Source organism: Rhinatrema bivittatum, chromosome 5 (genome assembly GCF_901001135.1).
Source record: "Rhinatrema bivittatum chromosome 5, aRhiBiv1.1, whole genome shotgun sequence".
NCBI lineage: Eukaryota > Metazoa > Chordata > Amphibia > Gymnophiona > Rhinatrematidae > Rhinatrema > Rhinatrema bivittatum.
Genome location: NC_042619.1, coordinates 20,175,016 through 20,192,753, shown reverse-complemented (window position 1 = coordinate 20,192,753; position 17,738 = coordinate 20,175,016). Strand labels below are relative to the sequence as shown.

Sequence of the window (17,738 nt, the reverse complement as noted above, 5' to 3'; positions counted from 1 at the left end):
GTAGAAAAATGTGGTCTAGGTCATCTTGCCTTCTTCTGAGCAGACTCTACCATCACAGAATGATGAGACAGTTGGGTCTTTTGGAACCCAGGAGCTGCTTGGACAAAGTAGGTGGCATCCATCTTATGGTTTACTGGTGGTACCTTACCTGGATGTTCCCATGTTCGTTGTAGAAGCTCAAGGAGGATTTCGTGAACAGGGATAGACATCACCACCTTTGGGGCATCCACAAACTGGAGGACTTCAAGCATTTTGTGTCTGGAGTCTTCTTCTGTTTGTAGCTTAAAGGGAATGGTTTCTGACATCTCCTATATAAAGCTAATGAAGGACAGATCCTCTGGAGGAGACGTCTTCTGTCATCAGGAGGAGAAGGCTCCGAGGTGATGTCATCTGTGTCCTGGGTATCTGAGGAATCATCATACCAGGGCTGGTATGGCTGATCTCCAGCATCGGCTGGGCCTCCTGATGGCAGGAAAAGGCCTATTCCTGCTGGATCCGGTCGTGGCACCGAGGGAACCAGAGGAGGCACTGAGGGAATCGTAGGAGGCACCAATAAGGGTCGATGCGGCACCGAAGGTGGGATGGGCACCGATGGAATTGGCTGACCTCGATGGACGCCTTGGTGGAACAACTCCCGATGGTCCTGGAACCGAATCTGGCATCAATGATTCCTCCTCTTCCGATGATAGGGGAATCGGCTTCGATGGAAATATTGGTGTTTCGGGGGCATCGGTGGAAGTGCCCCGATAAGTGTGTCCAATCTGTCCAGCAATGGAGCCAGCACCGTGGGCATCGGATCGATTGTCGAGACCGGAGCTGGTGCCAATGGAGGCGGAAGAACTTGCAGTGCTTGGATGACTGCCTCTTGAACCATCCGGTTCAATTCCTTGCGGAAAGCTGGTGTTTGGAATACCAGCTCCGGAGTTGGAGGCTACATAGGCATCGCCGGAGGGTGCACCAGTTAAAGTGGAGTCGCGGCTCCCGGCACCACTGAAGGTGGGGAACGCCTCGGTGACCCAGGCATGGAGGAGGATGGGGGTTCCTCAGCGTGGGCCTTTTTCCTCGGCGGCTACATCAATGCCGATGTCGAGGCCTGACCTGGATCGGCAGACGAAGCCTTTCGATGTCGATGCTTTTCCAAGTGCTCAGCCCGGTCCTTCTCCGGCACCGAGGACGAAGAGGTGGACTTCTTCGGAAGAGATCCCGGCGGTGCCGAGGAGTTGACGGCGATGGCGTTGATGAGGTCGAGTCCTTAGACGGAGTTGGCTGTTTAGTTTGAAACAGAAACTCCATTTTTTCTAAGCGGGCCCGGCGGCCCTTAGGTGTCATTTGGGCGCATTCGGTACAGGTCGCAACATCATGGGTAATCCCCAAGCACAGGACGCATACCTGGTGCGGGTCTGTGATGGACATCATCCTCGGATAGTCGGGGTACCGTCGAAAACCCGTCGCCATGCTAAAGAAAATTTCAACCACGGTGCGGTCGGTAGCCATTGGGCCTGAAAAGGGAACCTTTGGTAACAGACCACAAAAAACGAGGTAAAGTCTTACCAAACGTTAGTGGGACCCCGGATCGGGTGAAGGTTGATACATTTTTTGAAAAAATTTCTGTGAGGAAAATTCCTGTCAGGAATAGGCTCCTCAAACCGCATGGCTACTGCTGCATGGAAAAAAAAGAGACTGAAGGGGGACCCCTGCTGGATGCAGGGTTGGTAGCAGGCTGGGCATGCTCAGTGTGCCAAGTCAAAGTTCGAGAAACTTTGACAAAGAGTGTTCCGTGAGGACTCTATCCTTATGATGTCATCCATATGTGAGAACTACCATCCTGCTTGTCTTGTAAGAATAACAAAACCAGGGGGAAATAAAAAGCGTTCACTGTGGTGTTTTAAAGCAATGATTCCCAACCTTTTTTTTTTTGTTATGTTGCAATACACCAGAACTAGATTCATTTTGTCATGGCACACCATCACAGTCACCTTCCCTGACCTCCCCTACCACAACCCCTAGTATCATCATTTTCTCTTTCCTTCTCTCTAAGCCCCTGGCATTATCAATATCTTCTCATCCTTCCCACTCCCTGGCATCAGCACCATTGGTCATTCCTTCCTTCCCACCAACCCTAGCATCACCATCTTCCCTTGCTTACCTCAGCCTCCTGGCATCACCAGCTTCCCTTTTCTCCTTCCCAATCCCCCAGCCCTGGTACCCCGCCCCAAACTTTGGAGGGTGCAGGTAACAAATATTTTAAATAAATAAATAAAATCACTAACATCTTCCCCTACTACTCTCATTGCATCACCAACATTTTTCCTAAGAAAGATCCAGTAGTTGTCAAGTTTACTTAGGGAATAGCCACTGCTATTAATTGCATCAGTAGCATGGGATCTTCTGTTGGAAACAGGATGCTGGGCTTGATGGACCCAACATGGCAATTTTTTATGTTCGGCAAGAAATCCAGTCATGACATTGGGGTGTAGAAATCCAAAAGAGTTATACTTGATGGGGGACAAAAACTGATCTGCACAGATAAGGAGAGAGATCTCGGGTTGATAGCATCTGACGATCTGAAGGCAGTGAAGCAATGTGACAAGGTGGTGGCTAAGACCAGAGGGCTTCTGGGCTGCATGAGAGAGGCATAACACCAGCAAGAAACAGGAGATGATAATGCCTTTGTACAGGTCTTTGGTGACACCTCACCTGGAGTACTGTATTTCAGTTCTGGAGATAGTATCTGAAAAAGGACAGAGACAGGATGGAAGCGGTCCAAAGAAAGGCAATCAAAGTGGTGTGGGGGTCTGCATCAAAAGCCATATGAGATAAGTCTGAAGGACCTAAACATGTATACTCTGGAGGAGAGGAGAGACGGGAAAAATGATACCTGAAAGTAATTAACGTTGCAAAGGAATCAAGCCTTTTCCAATGGAAATAAAGCTGTAGAACTAGGGTTCATGATATGAAACTCTGGAACTTCGTCAGGAAATAGTTCTTCACGGAAAGGGTGGTGGATGCATGGAATGCCTTCCCGGAAGAGGTGGAGAAGACAAGGAAGGTAACGGAATTCAAAAGGGCAAGGGACAAATACATGATCCAGAGTGACTAGAGGATACAAATGAAGAACGGGATAACCTGCATAGTGCGGCAGTTACTACCCTTAAAAACAAAACTTGCCAGGCAGACTAGAGGACATTTGGGACATTTTCTGCCACCATTTATTATGTCATTATGATTCCCTTCCAACCCCCCCAGCATCACTTTCCATTCTACCCTCTGGATGATCTTTAGCCAGAAAAAGGAAACCAGCAAGCAGCATGCCTTATCTGCTGCCACTGCCTCCTCTGTTGGCTTTCCTCAAGTCGGAACTGTGCACGAGACTATGAGGCCCCATCTGGTTCCAACTTCAAAGGGAAACTGCCAGAGAGTTAACAACACATAAGTTGTGCCACTTGCTGATTCCCACTGCTCGCAAGAGCCACGATGCAGGGATGGCAGGGGAGGTAAGGGAAGAAAAGAAAGAAGACTTTGCTGCTGGCAGTGATCTGTCCACATAGAAACAAAGAACATGACTGCAGAAAAGCCCATACGGCCCATCCGCACCCCTCTGTGCTTGTTCCATGCTCCCTTGCATTCCGATACTTTCCTTGCAGCCACCATGTTTCATAGGGAGGCTGTTTCATGTATCCACCACCCTTTCACAAAAAAAAAAAAATGTCCTTATATTATTCCTCAGTCTACCCCCTTTCACCTTCATCCCATGACTCTATGCTCCACAGCCTCTTTTCTGTTGCAAGAAGCCCACCTCCTGTGCATTTATTTCTTGGAGGTATTTAATAATCTCTATCATATCTCCCCTTTCCCTTCTTTCTTCTAGGGTAATGGTGTTTATATTTTTAAGTCTCTCCCCATATGCTTTATGATGAAGACTATTAACCATATTAGTAACTGCCCTCTGGACTGACTCCTTCCAGTTTATGTCCTTTTAAAGATGCAGTCTCACCTAGTATTGTAGATAGGCGGGTAATAAATATTTTAAATAAATACATACACTGTACACAGTATACCAAATGAGGTCTCACCAGAAACTCCTACAGAAACAATATCACTTTTTCCTTTCTGGCTATTCTTCTCCCTAGGTACCCAAGCATTCTTCCAGCTTTTGCCTTTTCCCTTACTTACCTGTTTTGCTATCTTAAGATTATCAAAATTTGATCACCTACAAATACCATTCTTATTTTGTGTACAGATTAACCTCTCCCCTTTCTTGGGATTTTGCAACCCAAAAGCATGAGGCAGCATTTTTTTTAGCATTAAATCTTAGTTGCCAGATTCTAAAAGATTCCTCAAGCTTGACAGATCCCTTCTTATGTTTTCCACACCATCCAAAGTATCTACCTTGTTGCAAATGTTATCATCCACAAACAGGCAAACATTTCCCCGAGAGCCCTTCTGCAATATTGCTTACAAAAGTGTTAAACAGAACCGATAGAGGATCAAATCCCTCAGCACAACACTGGTAACCCCCTCCTTTCCTCGAAGTGAACTCCATTTATCACTATCCTTTGTTGCCTCCCACTCAACCAGTTTCTAACCTAGTCAGTCACTTTAGGGTCCTGAGGTAGGTCGCTCAGTTTATTCATACGTCACATATATAAAATTGTGTCAAAGGTTGTTCTGAAGTCTAAGTACATTACATCTAGCTCTCTACCCTGATCCAACTCTCTGGTCACCCAGTCAAAGAAATTGTTTAGATTTGCCTGACGAGATCAATCTTTGGTAAAACCGTGCTGCTTTGAGGAATATTCATCAGCAGTTGGACTCTTATGAGAATTCACTGAGATTTAAAAATCTTAGGTTTCTGAATTTACCAAAATCACATTTGCTATCTGGTTTAGAACTTTTAAAAAAAATATTCTACTGAATTGTTACAATTTACAGAAGAGAAATTATTTTGTTGTCTAAACTGTATTATATGCCAGATAAAAAGAAGATATCCAGTGAGGATGCAGGCAGACTAGATGTACTTGCTCCTATCTCTAGTTCTAAATTTTCTGAATATCTCCATTCGTCTAATGAAGGCTACAATGATTGTCACCTTTGCCCTAGAATCAGATAGGAATAGTTTTCTTCAGCAATATTTTAAATCTTAGAGGGAAATTGTTCTGTAGTCAACAGATACAAGTTTTCCCAGATGTTTTGCGAGACACAGGTTAAGAGAAAGGCTTTTCTTTATTTGAAACCTCATGTTATTTCCTTGGGAGCTTCTTTTTTCCTAAAATAACTTTGTAAATGTATGGTTATTTTTCAACAGGACACATATGTATTTTCTGGCCCGACACAAGTGGAGACTTTCTTGGTTAATAAATCTGCTTGATCTCCTATGGTTCAGATTGGGTGGGTTCTCAGCATGGAATTGGGGTAGATATTCTTATTTGTAATGTTTGGGGGTATTTCTTTGTTCTCCTCCTTATTGTGGACTTGATATGAATTCCTGTATATTTTATTTATTTATTTTTGTATACCGCTGTTCGATTTTACATATCACATCGGTTTACATTTAAACAAAATTTGCAGGAACTCATGCATTACCTTTGTCAAATACATTAAACATTTAAATATGGGGATTGTTAACAAGGGATATAAAAGAACATGGGGAATGGCTAACACTAGGGAATGCAAAAATAATTGTTCTTAATTTTGATGTCTTTAAATGTCATATATCCTGGTTATGTCATTAAAACTTAATAAAAACTAAATTAAAAAATAAACCATGCTGCCTTGTAATTCACTGGATTCCAGAAACTACACTATCCTCTGTTTTAACAGAGGTTCCATCTATTTATTCACCACTAAGGTAAGATTAACTGGCCTGTAGTTTTCAGGTTCCTCCTTACTTCCTGTTTGGCCTTCTTTCTTCTGCAGGCAGCCAAAATTCTGCAGCATACCGAGGTTCCACTTGGCACACCAGTATACCACAGCAGACCAGCTGGGAAACCTCTGGTTGAAAGGACCAGATCACAACCGTAAAAGCCAAATAAACCATTTCTGACGGGGGTGTGGGAAGCCAAGAGGAGCGAGAAGAGCTTAAGAGTCCAAAGTCATCCAGTGTGAATTTGTTACACGCAAATTAAATTCTTCTGATTCTTTAAATTCACTATCTTTTGTGCTAAAACTTTAAACATATTTTCATAGCCAAAGAAAATAACCATTTTCTTTTCAAAGAGCTCTTGGATTCCAGAAACAAACTCGGCAAAATGATCCCTTGATATAGACAGAAAATTGAATTAACTTTCCGAATAAAATTGGAAACTGTGTAACGGACCAATTTATCCTTAAAGCTGGGGACCCCAAACCATAATCTGTGGGCTGTTTTTCCAGCTCACCAAGTTTATCCTTTGAGAGGCCAGATCTAACCCCATGAAGAAGTTTATTTATGTATTTATTTTAAAAGGCCAGTGGAGGCAGAATGGCAAGCCACACCAAAGATATGAGCCACTGGTGGAGAGACCAGGCCCCACCAGCAGAACTGTCCAACATGAGCAGTTCATGGGAAGGCCAGGCCCTGCCAGCGAAGGAAAACTGGTAGACCTCTCAATCTGCCCAATGATGTGAGCCACTGGCAGGGAGGCTAGCCCTGTCAATAGAAGATGACAGATGATCTCAAGCCAGTGAAGAGCTCCACTGAGGGGAGGCCAGGCCCTACCAACGTAAGGCGAGTGGAAGAAAGTGGAGGGAAGGGGAATGAATGAGAGAGGTAAGAGTAAAGTTCAAGTAGGGAAGGGGATGAGAGGGAAGAGCAGAAGGATGGGAAGGTGAGGGGGTGTGAAAAGGCAAAGGCGATAAGGAGAGGAGGAAAAGGGAGCAGGTGAAAGAAGAGGGAGTGAAGAGAAAGGATGGGAGGTGTGCAAGGAGGTGAAGGCAGTGTAGGTATTTTTAAACAATGTCCATGCCTGTTGAACACTTAACCTTTGGCAGCTGCACCTTTCAGTTCTTTTCTGACTATTTTCCTCATTTTATCAAAGTTTCCCTTTTGAAAGTTTAGTGTTAGAGCTGCAGATTTACTTATTGTCCCCCTTCCAGTTATTAGTTTAAATGTGATCATGTTATGATCACTGTTGCCAAGTGGCCCCACCACCGTTGAGGGTGAGGGGAAGAGAATGTGAATGAGGAAAAAGGAGTGTGAGTAGGAAAAAAAGCGAGTGAGGGGAGGTGGTGGGAGGAAAAGGGGGTAAAGGAAAAAGTTGAGAAGAAAAGGGGTGAAGGAAAATGGTGAGAAAGGGGAGGGAAATAGAGAAAGTCTGTCACAGAGCATGAGTGTCTATGGCTGGCTGGAGGACAGAATCACAGTGTGGACTCCAGTTTTTCCTCTTGCCAACTTTTTTCTTCACACAACAGAATTCAAACTGCTTACTTTGAAGTACTTCAACAAAACAACTTCAGTAGGTCAGTTATGTTTAAGGAGCTGCCTTCTCCTCTCCTCTGAGCCTATGCTTTATTCTCCTCAGAGGAGTCGTCATGTACCCAGAATGCCCTGCGTTAAGGTGCTGGGACCAGTCTTTCTATAGGGCACTCTGTCACAGAGCCTAAGACTGTACTGGGGATGTGAGTGGGAGAGAGAATGTGCCATTCAATTCAACCACTGCCACTTCCCCAGGGGGCAGACGCAGATCCTGAGGAAGGGGGGAGCAGGTAGTACGGTTCCTAAATGTGTGGCAGGATTGACAACTTCCTAGAAATATGTTTATGACATCTTATCAGTGGGAACCTTGACTTTTGCCTTCCGCAGCATTTCAAATCAGTGAATCGGTCAGACTCCAAGGAACCCCCCCCCCCCCCCCCCCACAAACTCCAAGGAAGGTGTAACTCCACCCCTCCCTAATCTGACCCTCTCAGTAATTTGAAAAGTGGCATGCAGCCCTTCACTTAAAAAGTCTGAGGAGCCCTGCCTTAAAGAACTGTAAAAACAGAGATGCAGATGATAAAAGTTTATAGCTCACTTATTTGATGAGCCGAACTAGCAAATAGAAAAAACCTGGTTTCTCAAAGCAGGCTCCTCTAGTTCTGGGTGGACCTCAGATAAACAGCATTTCTATGTAGTTTTATTAAAGTCAGCATTCAAAGACAAACCCTACCGCTCAACATCAAATATATACAGTACTTTCGTTACAAGAATCTCTGAAGTTGGTGCACTTATCCATCAAATATTCCCAAAGCACATGAATGTATGTACCAGACCAGCACACTACAAAATAAATACTCTTCATAAATCCAATGAAATTAAAATCATTTTATTCTCAGCTCACATGGCCAGCCATCTGCAGGTGTAACATACAAAAAGTCTAAATTAACTCATGCACTCAATACTATAGCACCACCTAGGGACCACATACAATAGCAGAGAAATAGCAGGCCACCATTTTTCTTTATATACTATTTGCTACTTATGTGTTGGTCACTCTGTATGTCATGCTCCAAAACATATGCTTGTGCTGAATTTTTGGGCCATTTAATGACTGATTGTGTTTCTTTAGGGTATTCTACCTAAAGCTGATGCTCAAGAGCCTTAGCTGGAGATGAATTGCAATTAAAATGATTTTCTCATGGAGCATGCAAAGACAGTGATTTTCTACACATTTATCCAGAGGCGAGGGTCTCTGGCATCTGGGGGCCAATGCATTTGTGTTGCCTCCCATGTGCCCCCTCATCGCATCACCACATGGCACAAGTGTGTGGGATCTCTTTTCACTGGGGAAGGATGGGAACCCAACCAGCCCGTCACTAACAGGGCGCCGCCGTGCAGGGCCAATGCTAACTTTTTTGCAGCCCTGTGTGAACAATTATATTGCTGGCCCTTTCTCTTATTTTTTTTTTTTTTTTACATTTTATTTGTATTCTTTTTGAAATCAGGGTCAATGCAAGGTTATTAGGCACCCTAAGTGAATCTTACAGCTTTATACCCAGCCTTCCCCAAGCATGGCCCTCTACACACACAATTTCAAATTATGCCATTGATGATAAAAGATTTTACATGAAAAAGGACACTCAAAGTAGTCTTTTGAAATAAAAATATCACAACAGCATGTATATTATATTTACATGCACTTCTGAGGTGTCATCCAGAAAACCCTGTATAAAAGCCAAGACGACCTTTGGTACGCCGAGGCCTTTAAATCGCCAGTCTCAGGCGCCCCTCGACCCTTTTACCTCGCATCCGCCCGACCGAGTGCTCTGCTCTGCGCGGCCGGCGCTGATCCGCCGGGATCAGGAGCAAGCACAGGAGCGAGCACAGACTTACCCGGACGTCGCACAGCCCTGCCAGAGGGCCCGCCCCCCGGGTGAGGTCACCGCATCGCGCCGAGGCCTTTAAATCGCCGGTCTCAGGCGCCCCTCGACCCTTTCGCCTCGCATCTGCTCAGTGCACTCAGTGCGCCAGTGTCAGTCGAAGCTTTGTAGAAACTTTGACAGAAAAGTTTTCCGTACAGGGCTCCATCCTGTGATGTCACCCATATGTGAGGACTACCATCCTGCTTGTCCTGTGAGAAACATGTTATTACTGTTAATTTTAATTTGTGTTTCTGACAGGTGTATTATCTGGTATGCTGTAACCATTGCTATGCATCAAGCCCTAGGGAACAGTTTGTGATACAGGCCATTAGATGTCACCCTAGAGCAGGGGTCAGGAACCTTTTTGGCTGAGAGAGCCATAAACGCCACATATTTTAAAATGTAATTCCATGAGAGCCATACAATATGTTTAAAACTAAATACAAGTAAATGTGTGCATTTTATGTAAGATCACACTTTTAAAGTACAATAAGTCTCTGAAAATATTACACCAGGACTTAAGACACCAATACATCTCCTATTAGGAAAACGGACCAAGTCAGGCTGCTATAGAGTCCTACACAGAAACTACACGCCAGCAGAAAACCTCACCTGAATCACGTGCTGTCCCTCACCTAACATAGAATAAAGAGACCAAAACGCATAACAAGAAGCATGCAGACAAAAACTGAATTGGAAACTGCAACAAGCCAGAGTCTCTGTATGCAGTGTAACAAAGGAAAAAAGAAACATCACACATCCTTATAAAACAAATCAAGAAATATAAAATCATCAGCAGTAAAACTGTACTAACAAAAAGAACATATTTCGAAACAGCTGATGAGTGGAATATCCAATAATTAAAAACTCATATAAAACATTTCCAGATACCAACAAAATATTTCAAAATAGCAGACACAAAGATCCAGTAATGAAAAATAATAAGGATACAAAAATTTTTTTGCTCTGCATACCTGGGAACGTTTGATATCCAGGTGTCCTGAGATTGTTCTGAATTAGCAGGAGGTGGGGTGGTTTGCTTGGAACTTTCTCCTCTCTCAGTCACATACCAGCGCTCTCTCTCACACTGGCTCTCAATGACACACCTATACACACATGCTCTCAGTCACTCACATATACAAATGTTTTTTCTCTCTCACTTATATAGGCTCTTAATTACACATTTACACACATGCTGTCTATCTTTTCACGCTTACACACACACAGGCTTTCAATCACATAAATACATGCTGTCTTTTTCTCTCACACACAGACTCTCATTCACATGCTTACAAACATGTCCTCTCTTTCTCTCATTTACACACAGGCTCTCAATCACATACTCACATGCTCCCTCACCTAAATCAGCTCTCAATCACACACATACACACATGGTCTCTCTCTCTCATTTAAACACAGGCTCTCAATCACATACTCACATGCTCCCTCACCTAAATCAGCTCTCAATCACACAGACACACATGGTCTCTCTCTCTCATTTAAACACAGGCTCTCAATCACATACTCACATGCTCCATCACCTAAACCAGCTGTCAATCAGACACAGACACACATGATCTCTCTCTTACTTATACACACAGGCTCTTAATCATACATACACATGATCTCTCTCACACACAAAGGATCTCAATCATACACACATACTCTTTCAAACAAACAGGTTTTCAATTACAAACTTACACATACAGGTTCCCAATGGTAAACTTACATTCATGCTCTCTCTCTCACAGGCAGGATCTCAATCACAGACATACTCTCTTTCACATATACAGGCTCTCAATCATTCACATACATGCAATCTCTCACTCACACACACAGGATCTCAAACACACATGCTTGCTCGCTCATTCATTCACTCTCTCTCTCCCCCTTCCCCCCCCCCCCGGGAACGCGCGGCAGCAGCAGCCACCTCCCAACGCTAACCTCCTTCATTTTCAGCCCTCGCGGAGGCGAAGGCGGAGTCCCATCGGCCGCGGTTGAAGATTTTCATTTTCCTCCGAGCCGCCCTGCAATCTTCTTCCCGTCTGACACTAGCGTGCATGCGCGGGTCTTCCCGCGCAGGCACCCGATGCTCTCCACTTCCTCTTCCGGGCCGCGGGAAGAAGAGAGCACCGGCGTGCTCTCTTCTTCCCGCGGCCCGGAAGAGGAAGTGGAGAGCATCGGGTGCCTGCGCGGGAAGACCCGCGCAGGCACCCGATGACTCCAGCGCTGGCACCCGGCTGACACCCGATGACTCCCGCGCAGGCACCCGGATGACTCCAGTCGGCGTGCTCTCTTCTCCTCCCCCCCGCGGCCCGGAAGAGGAAGTGGTGAGCATCGGGTGCCTGCGCGGAAGAAGAGACCACGCTAGTGTGGTCTCTTCTTCCCGCGCAGGCACCCGATGCTCTCCACTTCCTCTTCCGGGCCGCGGGGGGGGGGGGGGGGGAGAAGAGAGCACGCCGGTGCCGCTGACTCCAGCTGCCCTGCCGCGTTCCGCCCGGGCTGACAGCATTTTAAGCCCGGGCGGCGGAGGACCGGGGAGCAGCTGGGTCAGCGGGGAACCGCGAAGTATGGCGACACTTGTCTGCAAGCCAGATACAGCCCTCAAAAGAGCCATATCTGGCTCGCGAGCCATGGGTTCCCGACCCCTGCCCTAGAGCAATGACCATTATTTCCTCCCAGCTGTGAACAATGCCTACACAGAACATAAGAAAATGCCAAACTGTATCAGACCAAGGGTCCATCAAGCCCAGCATCCTGTCTCCAACAGTGACCAATCCAAGTCACAAGTACCAGGCAAGTACCCAAACAATAGATAGATCACAGGCTACTATTGCTTATTTATTACCATCATAGCAGTTTATGGATTTTTCCTCTAGGAACTTATCCAAACCTTTTTTAATCCCAGTTACACTAACTACACTAACCACATCCTCTGGCAATGAATTCCAGAGCTTAACTATGTGCTGAGTGAAAAAGAATTTTCTTCAATTTGTTTTAAATGAGCTACTTGCTAACTTCACGGTGTTCTCCCTGGTCCTTCTATTATCTGAGAGAGTAAATAACCGATTACATTAACTTTTTCAAGTCCTTTCATGATTTTGTAGACTTCTATCATATCCCACCTCAGCCCTGCCCTCCTGGATTGTGTGTCCTACATAGGCCTCTCTCCTTCCTGCCCCTTCAGCTTCTCAGCATTTTCCAGTCTCCATGATTTATTTATTTAAAAACTTTTATATACCGGTATTAGTATGCATACATCATACCGGTTTACAATGTAACTTAAAAGGCAGAAATTACAATGAACGGGGAGGGCGAACAAGGAGGAGTATACAAAGAGCAGGAGGTGGAGGAATTAAAGCAATAAATAAAACTGCAACGGACTATTTACAGGAATATACAAGGCGTAGGCAAGATACTTGCGGAAGTCAGTGTACTTAATCAGGGTAGGCTTAATCTGCTTTGGCACAAATTATCTCTCTATCTGCTTCCCCTTTTCACTCCTTCACCTCACATTATGAAATCTTCTAACCAAGAATCTTTAGACCATGGTTCTCTCAAAGTTCCAACCGACCACTCAGTGGCACTCAGTACCCTTGTGTAGCTTTCTGTACCTTGCATATTTTACCTGCTTTATCTTTTTCTCATACAGTGTCATAAACATGCAGTTGTATAAATCATTTGATGATTATTGGTAGAATTACTGAAGACATAACATTTTTCCACCAGATAACAGATGAAAGATTATTACAAGGTCTGTTCTTACCTTTCAGACTTAAATGCATCGCCCTTTCCACTGTAACGTTGACGGCAAATGTATTTTCTGAATCTGCTTCAGGAGTCTCCTGGGGTTCTGTGCTTTGCAATGGAGTGAGTGTGGCAGGTTCTGGCGTACTCTGATTTGCTGAGCTTTGCTTTTCTTTCTCGCCAAGGCCAGGGCTGCTCCTCTTCACCTCATCTTCACTACAGCTGACATCCTCAGAGTAACTGAGTCTGTGAGTAGAAGCTGCACAGGGATGAGCAGGAGCAAGGGAAACGTGAACCCGCACTGCAGCCCCAGAAAGGTCCGAGGCATTGCGCTTAAACAGCGGAAAGACACCTGGAACAGCATTAGAAAGAGTCTCACAGTATGTAATTAAAATACAAATATACTGTTAAAGACAACAACTTAGAACAGAAAAACGTGTCAAATAAACTGCCTGTCTGGTTCATTTTGCTTTTAGCTGTGCTGTGCCCCCACTTCTGCTCACAATCTCTGGCACAGAGGGTGAAATTCTAAGCACTCACCAGCCTCTGACAGCTGAATTCCAAGAAGAAAAGATTTGATGTTCACATACTGGTCTCAAACAAAATAGGATGTCTTTGTCTTGTCCACATATTTTGATGATTTACCTAACCTTCTTCTAACATACCACAACCATAGGAGCACCAGCTAGATAAATTAATATTTATACACCTTTAACAAGGAACTTCTGGCATATTAATCTAGGGACACGTTTATAAAACCAGCTGCCCCCTTTGGCATGCATTTTCCTCATAATTAGCCTGTCAGTTTGTAGTAACAACAGATCCAGGCTATTTAACAGATTATGTGAACCAATCCATGGCCTCAATACAGTTTCTACGAGACAGGTGTCCACATCTTGAAAAGCACTAGACTGATGGTCTATTAACTAATCATCTTACAAGAGCCCAAGGGGTGGGTGGGCAGAGCCTAAATTTCAGACCTATTACAAGTAATTTGTAGCTTATCATTAAAATCATCCGAGCTACCTGATGACTGGAAGGTGGCCAATGTAAACCCGATATATAAAAAGGGCTCCAGAGATGATCTGGGAAACTATAGACCCGTGGGTCTGACTTCAATGCTGGGAAAGACCGTGGAAACTATCATGAAGAATAAAATAAATAGAACATATAGACAGACATGATTTAATGGGACACAGCCAGCATGGATTTACCCAAGGGAAGTCTTGTCTCACAATTCTGCTACATTTTTTTGAAGAGGTGAATAAACATGTGGATAAAGGTGAACAGGTAGATGTGATGTATTTGGATTTTTAGAAGGCATTTAACAAATTCCCTTATGAGAGGCTTCTAAGAAAACTAAAAAGTCATGGACTAGGAGGAAATGTCTTTTGTGAACTGCAAACTGGTTAAAAGATAGGAAACAGAGTAGGATTATTAAATGATCTGTTTTCTCAGTGGAAAAAGGTAAACAGTGGAATGCCTCAAGGATTATGTATTTGGACTGATGCTTATAAATGATCTGAAAGAGGTACGATGAGTGAGGTAATCAAACTTGCAGAATGCACAAAATGATTCAGAGTAGTTAAATCACAAGCAGATTATGATAAATTGCAGCAGGATCTTGTGAAACTGGAAGATTGAGCATCCATATGGCAGATGAAATTTAACATGGACAAGTGCAAAATGATGCACATGGGGTAAATATCCCATTCTGTAGTTACAAGATGTTAGGTTGCATTTTAGGAGTTACCACCGAGGAAAAAGATCTGGGTATCAGTTCATATTACATTGAAATCGTGAGCTCAGTTAGATGTGGCGGTCAAAAAAGCAAACAAAATGTTAGGAATTATTAGGAAGGGAATGGTGTATAAAACAGAAATTGTCTTAATGCTGAGAGAAATTCAGTGCCCTTCAGGTCCCTCCAGACTCTGGTACAATCGCGGCACTTTTTGTCACTTCCCCCTGACTGAATCTTCCTAATGTTACAAGCAGAAAAGTGTGCAGTTTTCTTCCTGCGCTCTGCTGCTATTATGACCCCTCATATTTCCGACTCCCTGAAAAAAAGAACTGTGCCAAAAATAAAACCTCTTAGCGACTCACCCGTGAGTCTGGATAATGCTTTCAAATTCCCAGAGTATGGTTTTCAGCCTATTCCCTTCTCCTTTCACTGAGTCTCTACCTATTTTTTTTTTTAAACACTTTATTGTGCCTCCCTTCAGAACGAAAGAATTTAAAGGAGAAGCACCCCTTAAAAATAGAAAAACTAGAGAGAAGGGAATTGAAGGTGGGGGAGAGAGGCCTGGAATAAGAGCCCTAGAAGCCCCCTGGAATAGACACTGCTCTCAACTGAGGGAGGGAGCACAAGGCTTTCACCTCAGGAGCTGCCACTTTTTTTTTTTTTTTATGTCCCGAGGCTGTGCTCAGTGAGTGAGAGAGAAATAATCTTCCATCTCAGGAGCTGCCTCCGAAAGTTCTTTTCCTATTCAGCATATCAGGTATTAGTCCACAGCTTGCTCACCGTCTGCAGGAGACAGAGAATACCGGCAGGCTGAAGTAGGCACAGATGCATATAAGGAGCAACTTCAGCAAACCTGCTAGTCTCTATCTCCAACCTGCTGGTCGGTGAGCATAACCCATGCATCTGAACTGGATGAGCAGAATAGTCACTTAGTACTGACACTTCTATTAGTAATGTTTTTGTCGTCTTCTCCTTTACCACTGAGAAATTACTACTTACCTGATCATTTCCTTTTGTTTAGTGAAGCCAGGTTAATCCAATGGTTATGCACCTCTACCAGCAGATGGAGATGGAGCAAAGCTAACGAATTCTCTGCAAAAGCCAACTGTGGGCAAACTAGCAATACTTGATTATAACCATTAACAGACAACCACTCAAGTGCTCAATAACAGGAAACAGTGCGAATGAGCGGTGACTCCAGCCTTTCTTAAAACACTTATCTTTATTATAGCTTCACATATGCACAACAGTAGTCTGTCTTCCCTTCAAAACAATGGACTCTCTTTACTTCCAGTTCAGTACTGCTTCCCTCAGTACTCATAGTTCAGCTTCATCTCAGCTCAGAGTTTGGACAGTGTTACGGGACAGGAGCTGCCTTCCTTCTGGAGACCTCAGGCCTGGCCTGGTTATCCCCACCTGGATCCCAGCTCTTATTCCCCAGTCTCTGGTTATGCCCTCTGAGCCCCACCTGCCCTGCAGGATCCAGTCCACAGAGCATACTCTCCTTAAGCAATTTAAGGCGGAACAAGCGTCTAGCCTGGTCCTGCACAGGTAAACAGGGGAACAGTAGAGGCACTGCCTCACATACCCCTCCCCTCAACTTGGACCTGATGGGCCAAGCGTTCCTATGCCCTCCTGGATACCATCCAGGAGAGTCCAAGACATTCCATTCCCCCTTCCTCTGGCTTCCCACCAGCTACACTTGGGAATGGGGACTTTGTGACATGCTCACCCCCATTTCCTAGGGTTACCCTCAACAGCGTCACAACCACCAGCCAGTGTGCCATTCACGCAGTGCACATCCCCAGCCTTTAAGTTCTTTGCTGGCTCCAGTTTTGAATTCCACCACGATGGAGCTTTATAGACTGACTGGGAAACTACCAATGCTGGTTCCTCTTTAACCAGCTGCACCCACTTCCTGGCATCTAGTATCTCTGATGTAGAGCCCCTCCTTGGTTCCTCTGTATCCTCAGTAGCTGGAGTCTGCACATTGCCTCCCTCTGGGCTCTCCGCAGTTTCCTCCTCTGTTCACTCTGCAGCACCTCTCCTTGGGCTCTCTGCATTTTCCACCTCTGTATACTCTGGTCACCAGCCATGCCGGTTGCTGGCTCCTCTGCAGCCTCACTCACTGGAGTCTCTGCAGTGCTACTCTATGGGCTCTCCATGGCATCTTTGCTCGCCTTTCCATGCCCTCTCTCTCTGGGCTTCTCACAGAAGTTGTCTCTAGACTCACGGTATTGGCACCCTACACGGTCTTCCTCCGGACCTCCTGTAGCGCCAACTACTACCCAGGAAAAAGATCTAGGCTGCAGAGGGAGAGAGCTAATGCCTTCACCGTTGCGCTCAGCTTCCTGTACCCACTAGCCTCTCAGCTGATTCTCCCCTGGCAGTTAATTCCACGCAGGAAAACTGGCTACAGGACCAAGGCACTCGACTGAGGGAGGGACCACAAGGTATCACTTCAGGAGAAGCAGTAAGTGAACAATTCTTCTCTTTTTTTTTTTTTTAAACAAGCAATCTCCAGGAGGGAAATGCATATCCACCTTCTGCTGGAGACAGATAATACAGGCGGGCTGATATCAGAGCAGGGATATATATATCATGACGTCAGCTTTGCTCCATCTCCATCTGCTGGTAGAGATGCATAACCACGGGTCGTGGATTAACCTGTCTGAATGCTGAGAAACTCTGGTTTTTTAGCATGAATAATTATACTCCATGATTTATTCGAAGAAAGTATGTAAGAAACAACGACTAAATGAAAATGTAAAGTAATAAATTGGCAGTGTGAGTGGAGGCAGATCTGGGAGTGGAGCTAGGGGCGGAGTTTGGTTGGCCACCTCAACCAAAAAGACATTCTGCTGCCCTTTAACATAGTGATGCTGAAGGAATAAGTCATGCAACTAAATTATGAAAAAATTGCAGTGGAGAA

The 17,738-nt window shown here is 44.7% G+C and overlaps 1 protein-coding gene across 2 annotated transcripts in view; it reads right to left on the bottom strand.

The window, feature by feature from the left end:
- The window catches only part of C2CD3 (C2 domain containing 3 centriole elongation regulator), a 429,817-nt gene that overhangs the window by 165,282 nt on the left and 246,797 nt on the right, over positions 1-17,738 (bottom strand). For both annotated transcript variants that reach the window (XM_029602105.1, XM_029602106.1), the window contains exon 24: positions 13,085-13,417. In XM_029602105.1, coding sequence (XP_029457965.1) covers positions 13,085-13,417 — 333 coding nt within the window. The remainder of the gene's footprint in view (positions 1-13,084; positions 13,418-17,738) is intronic.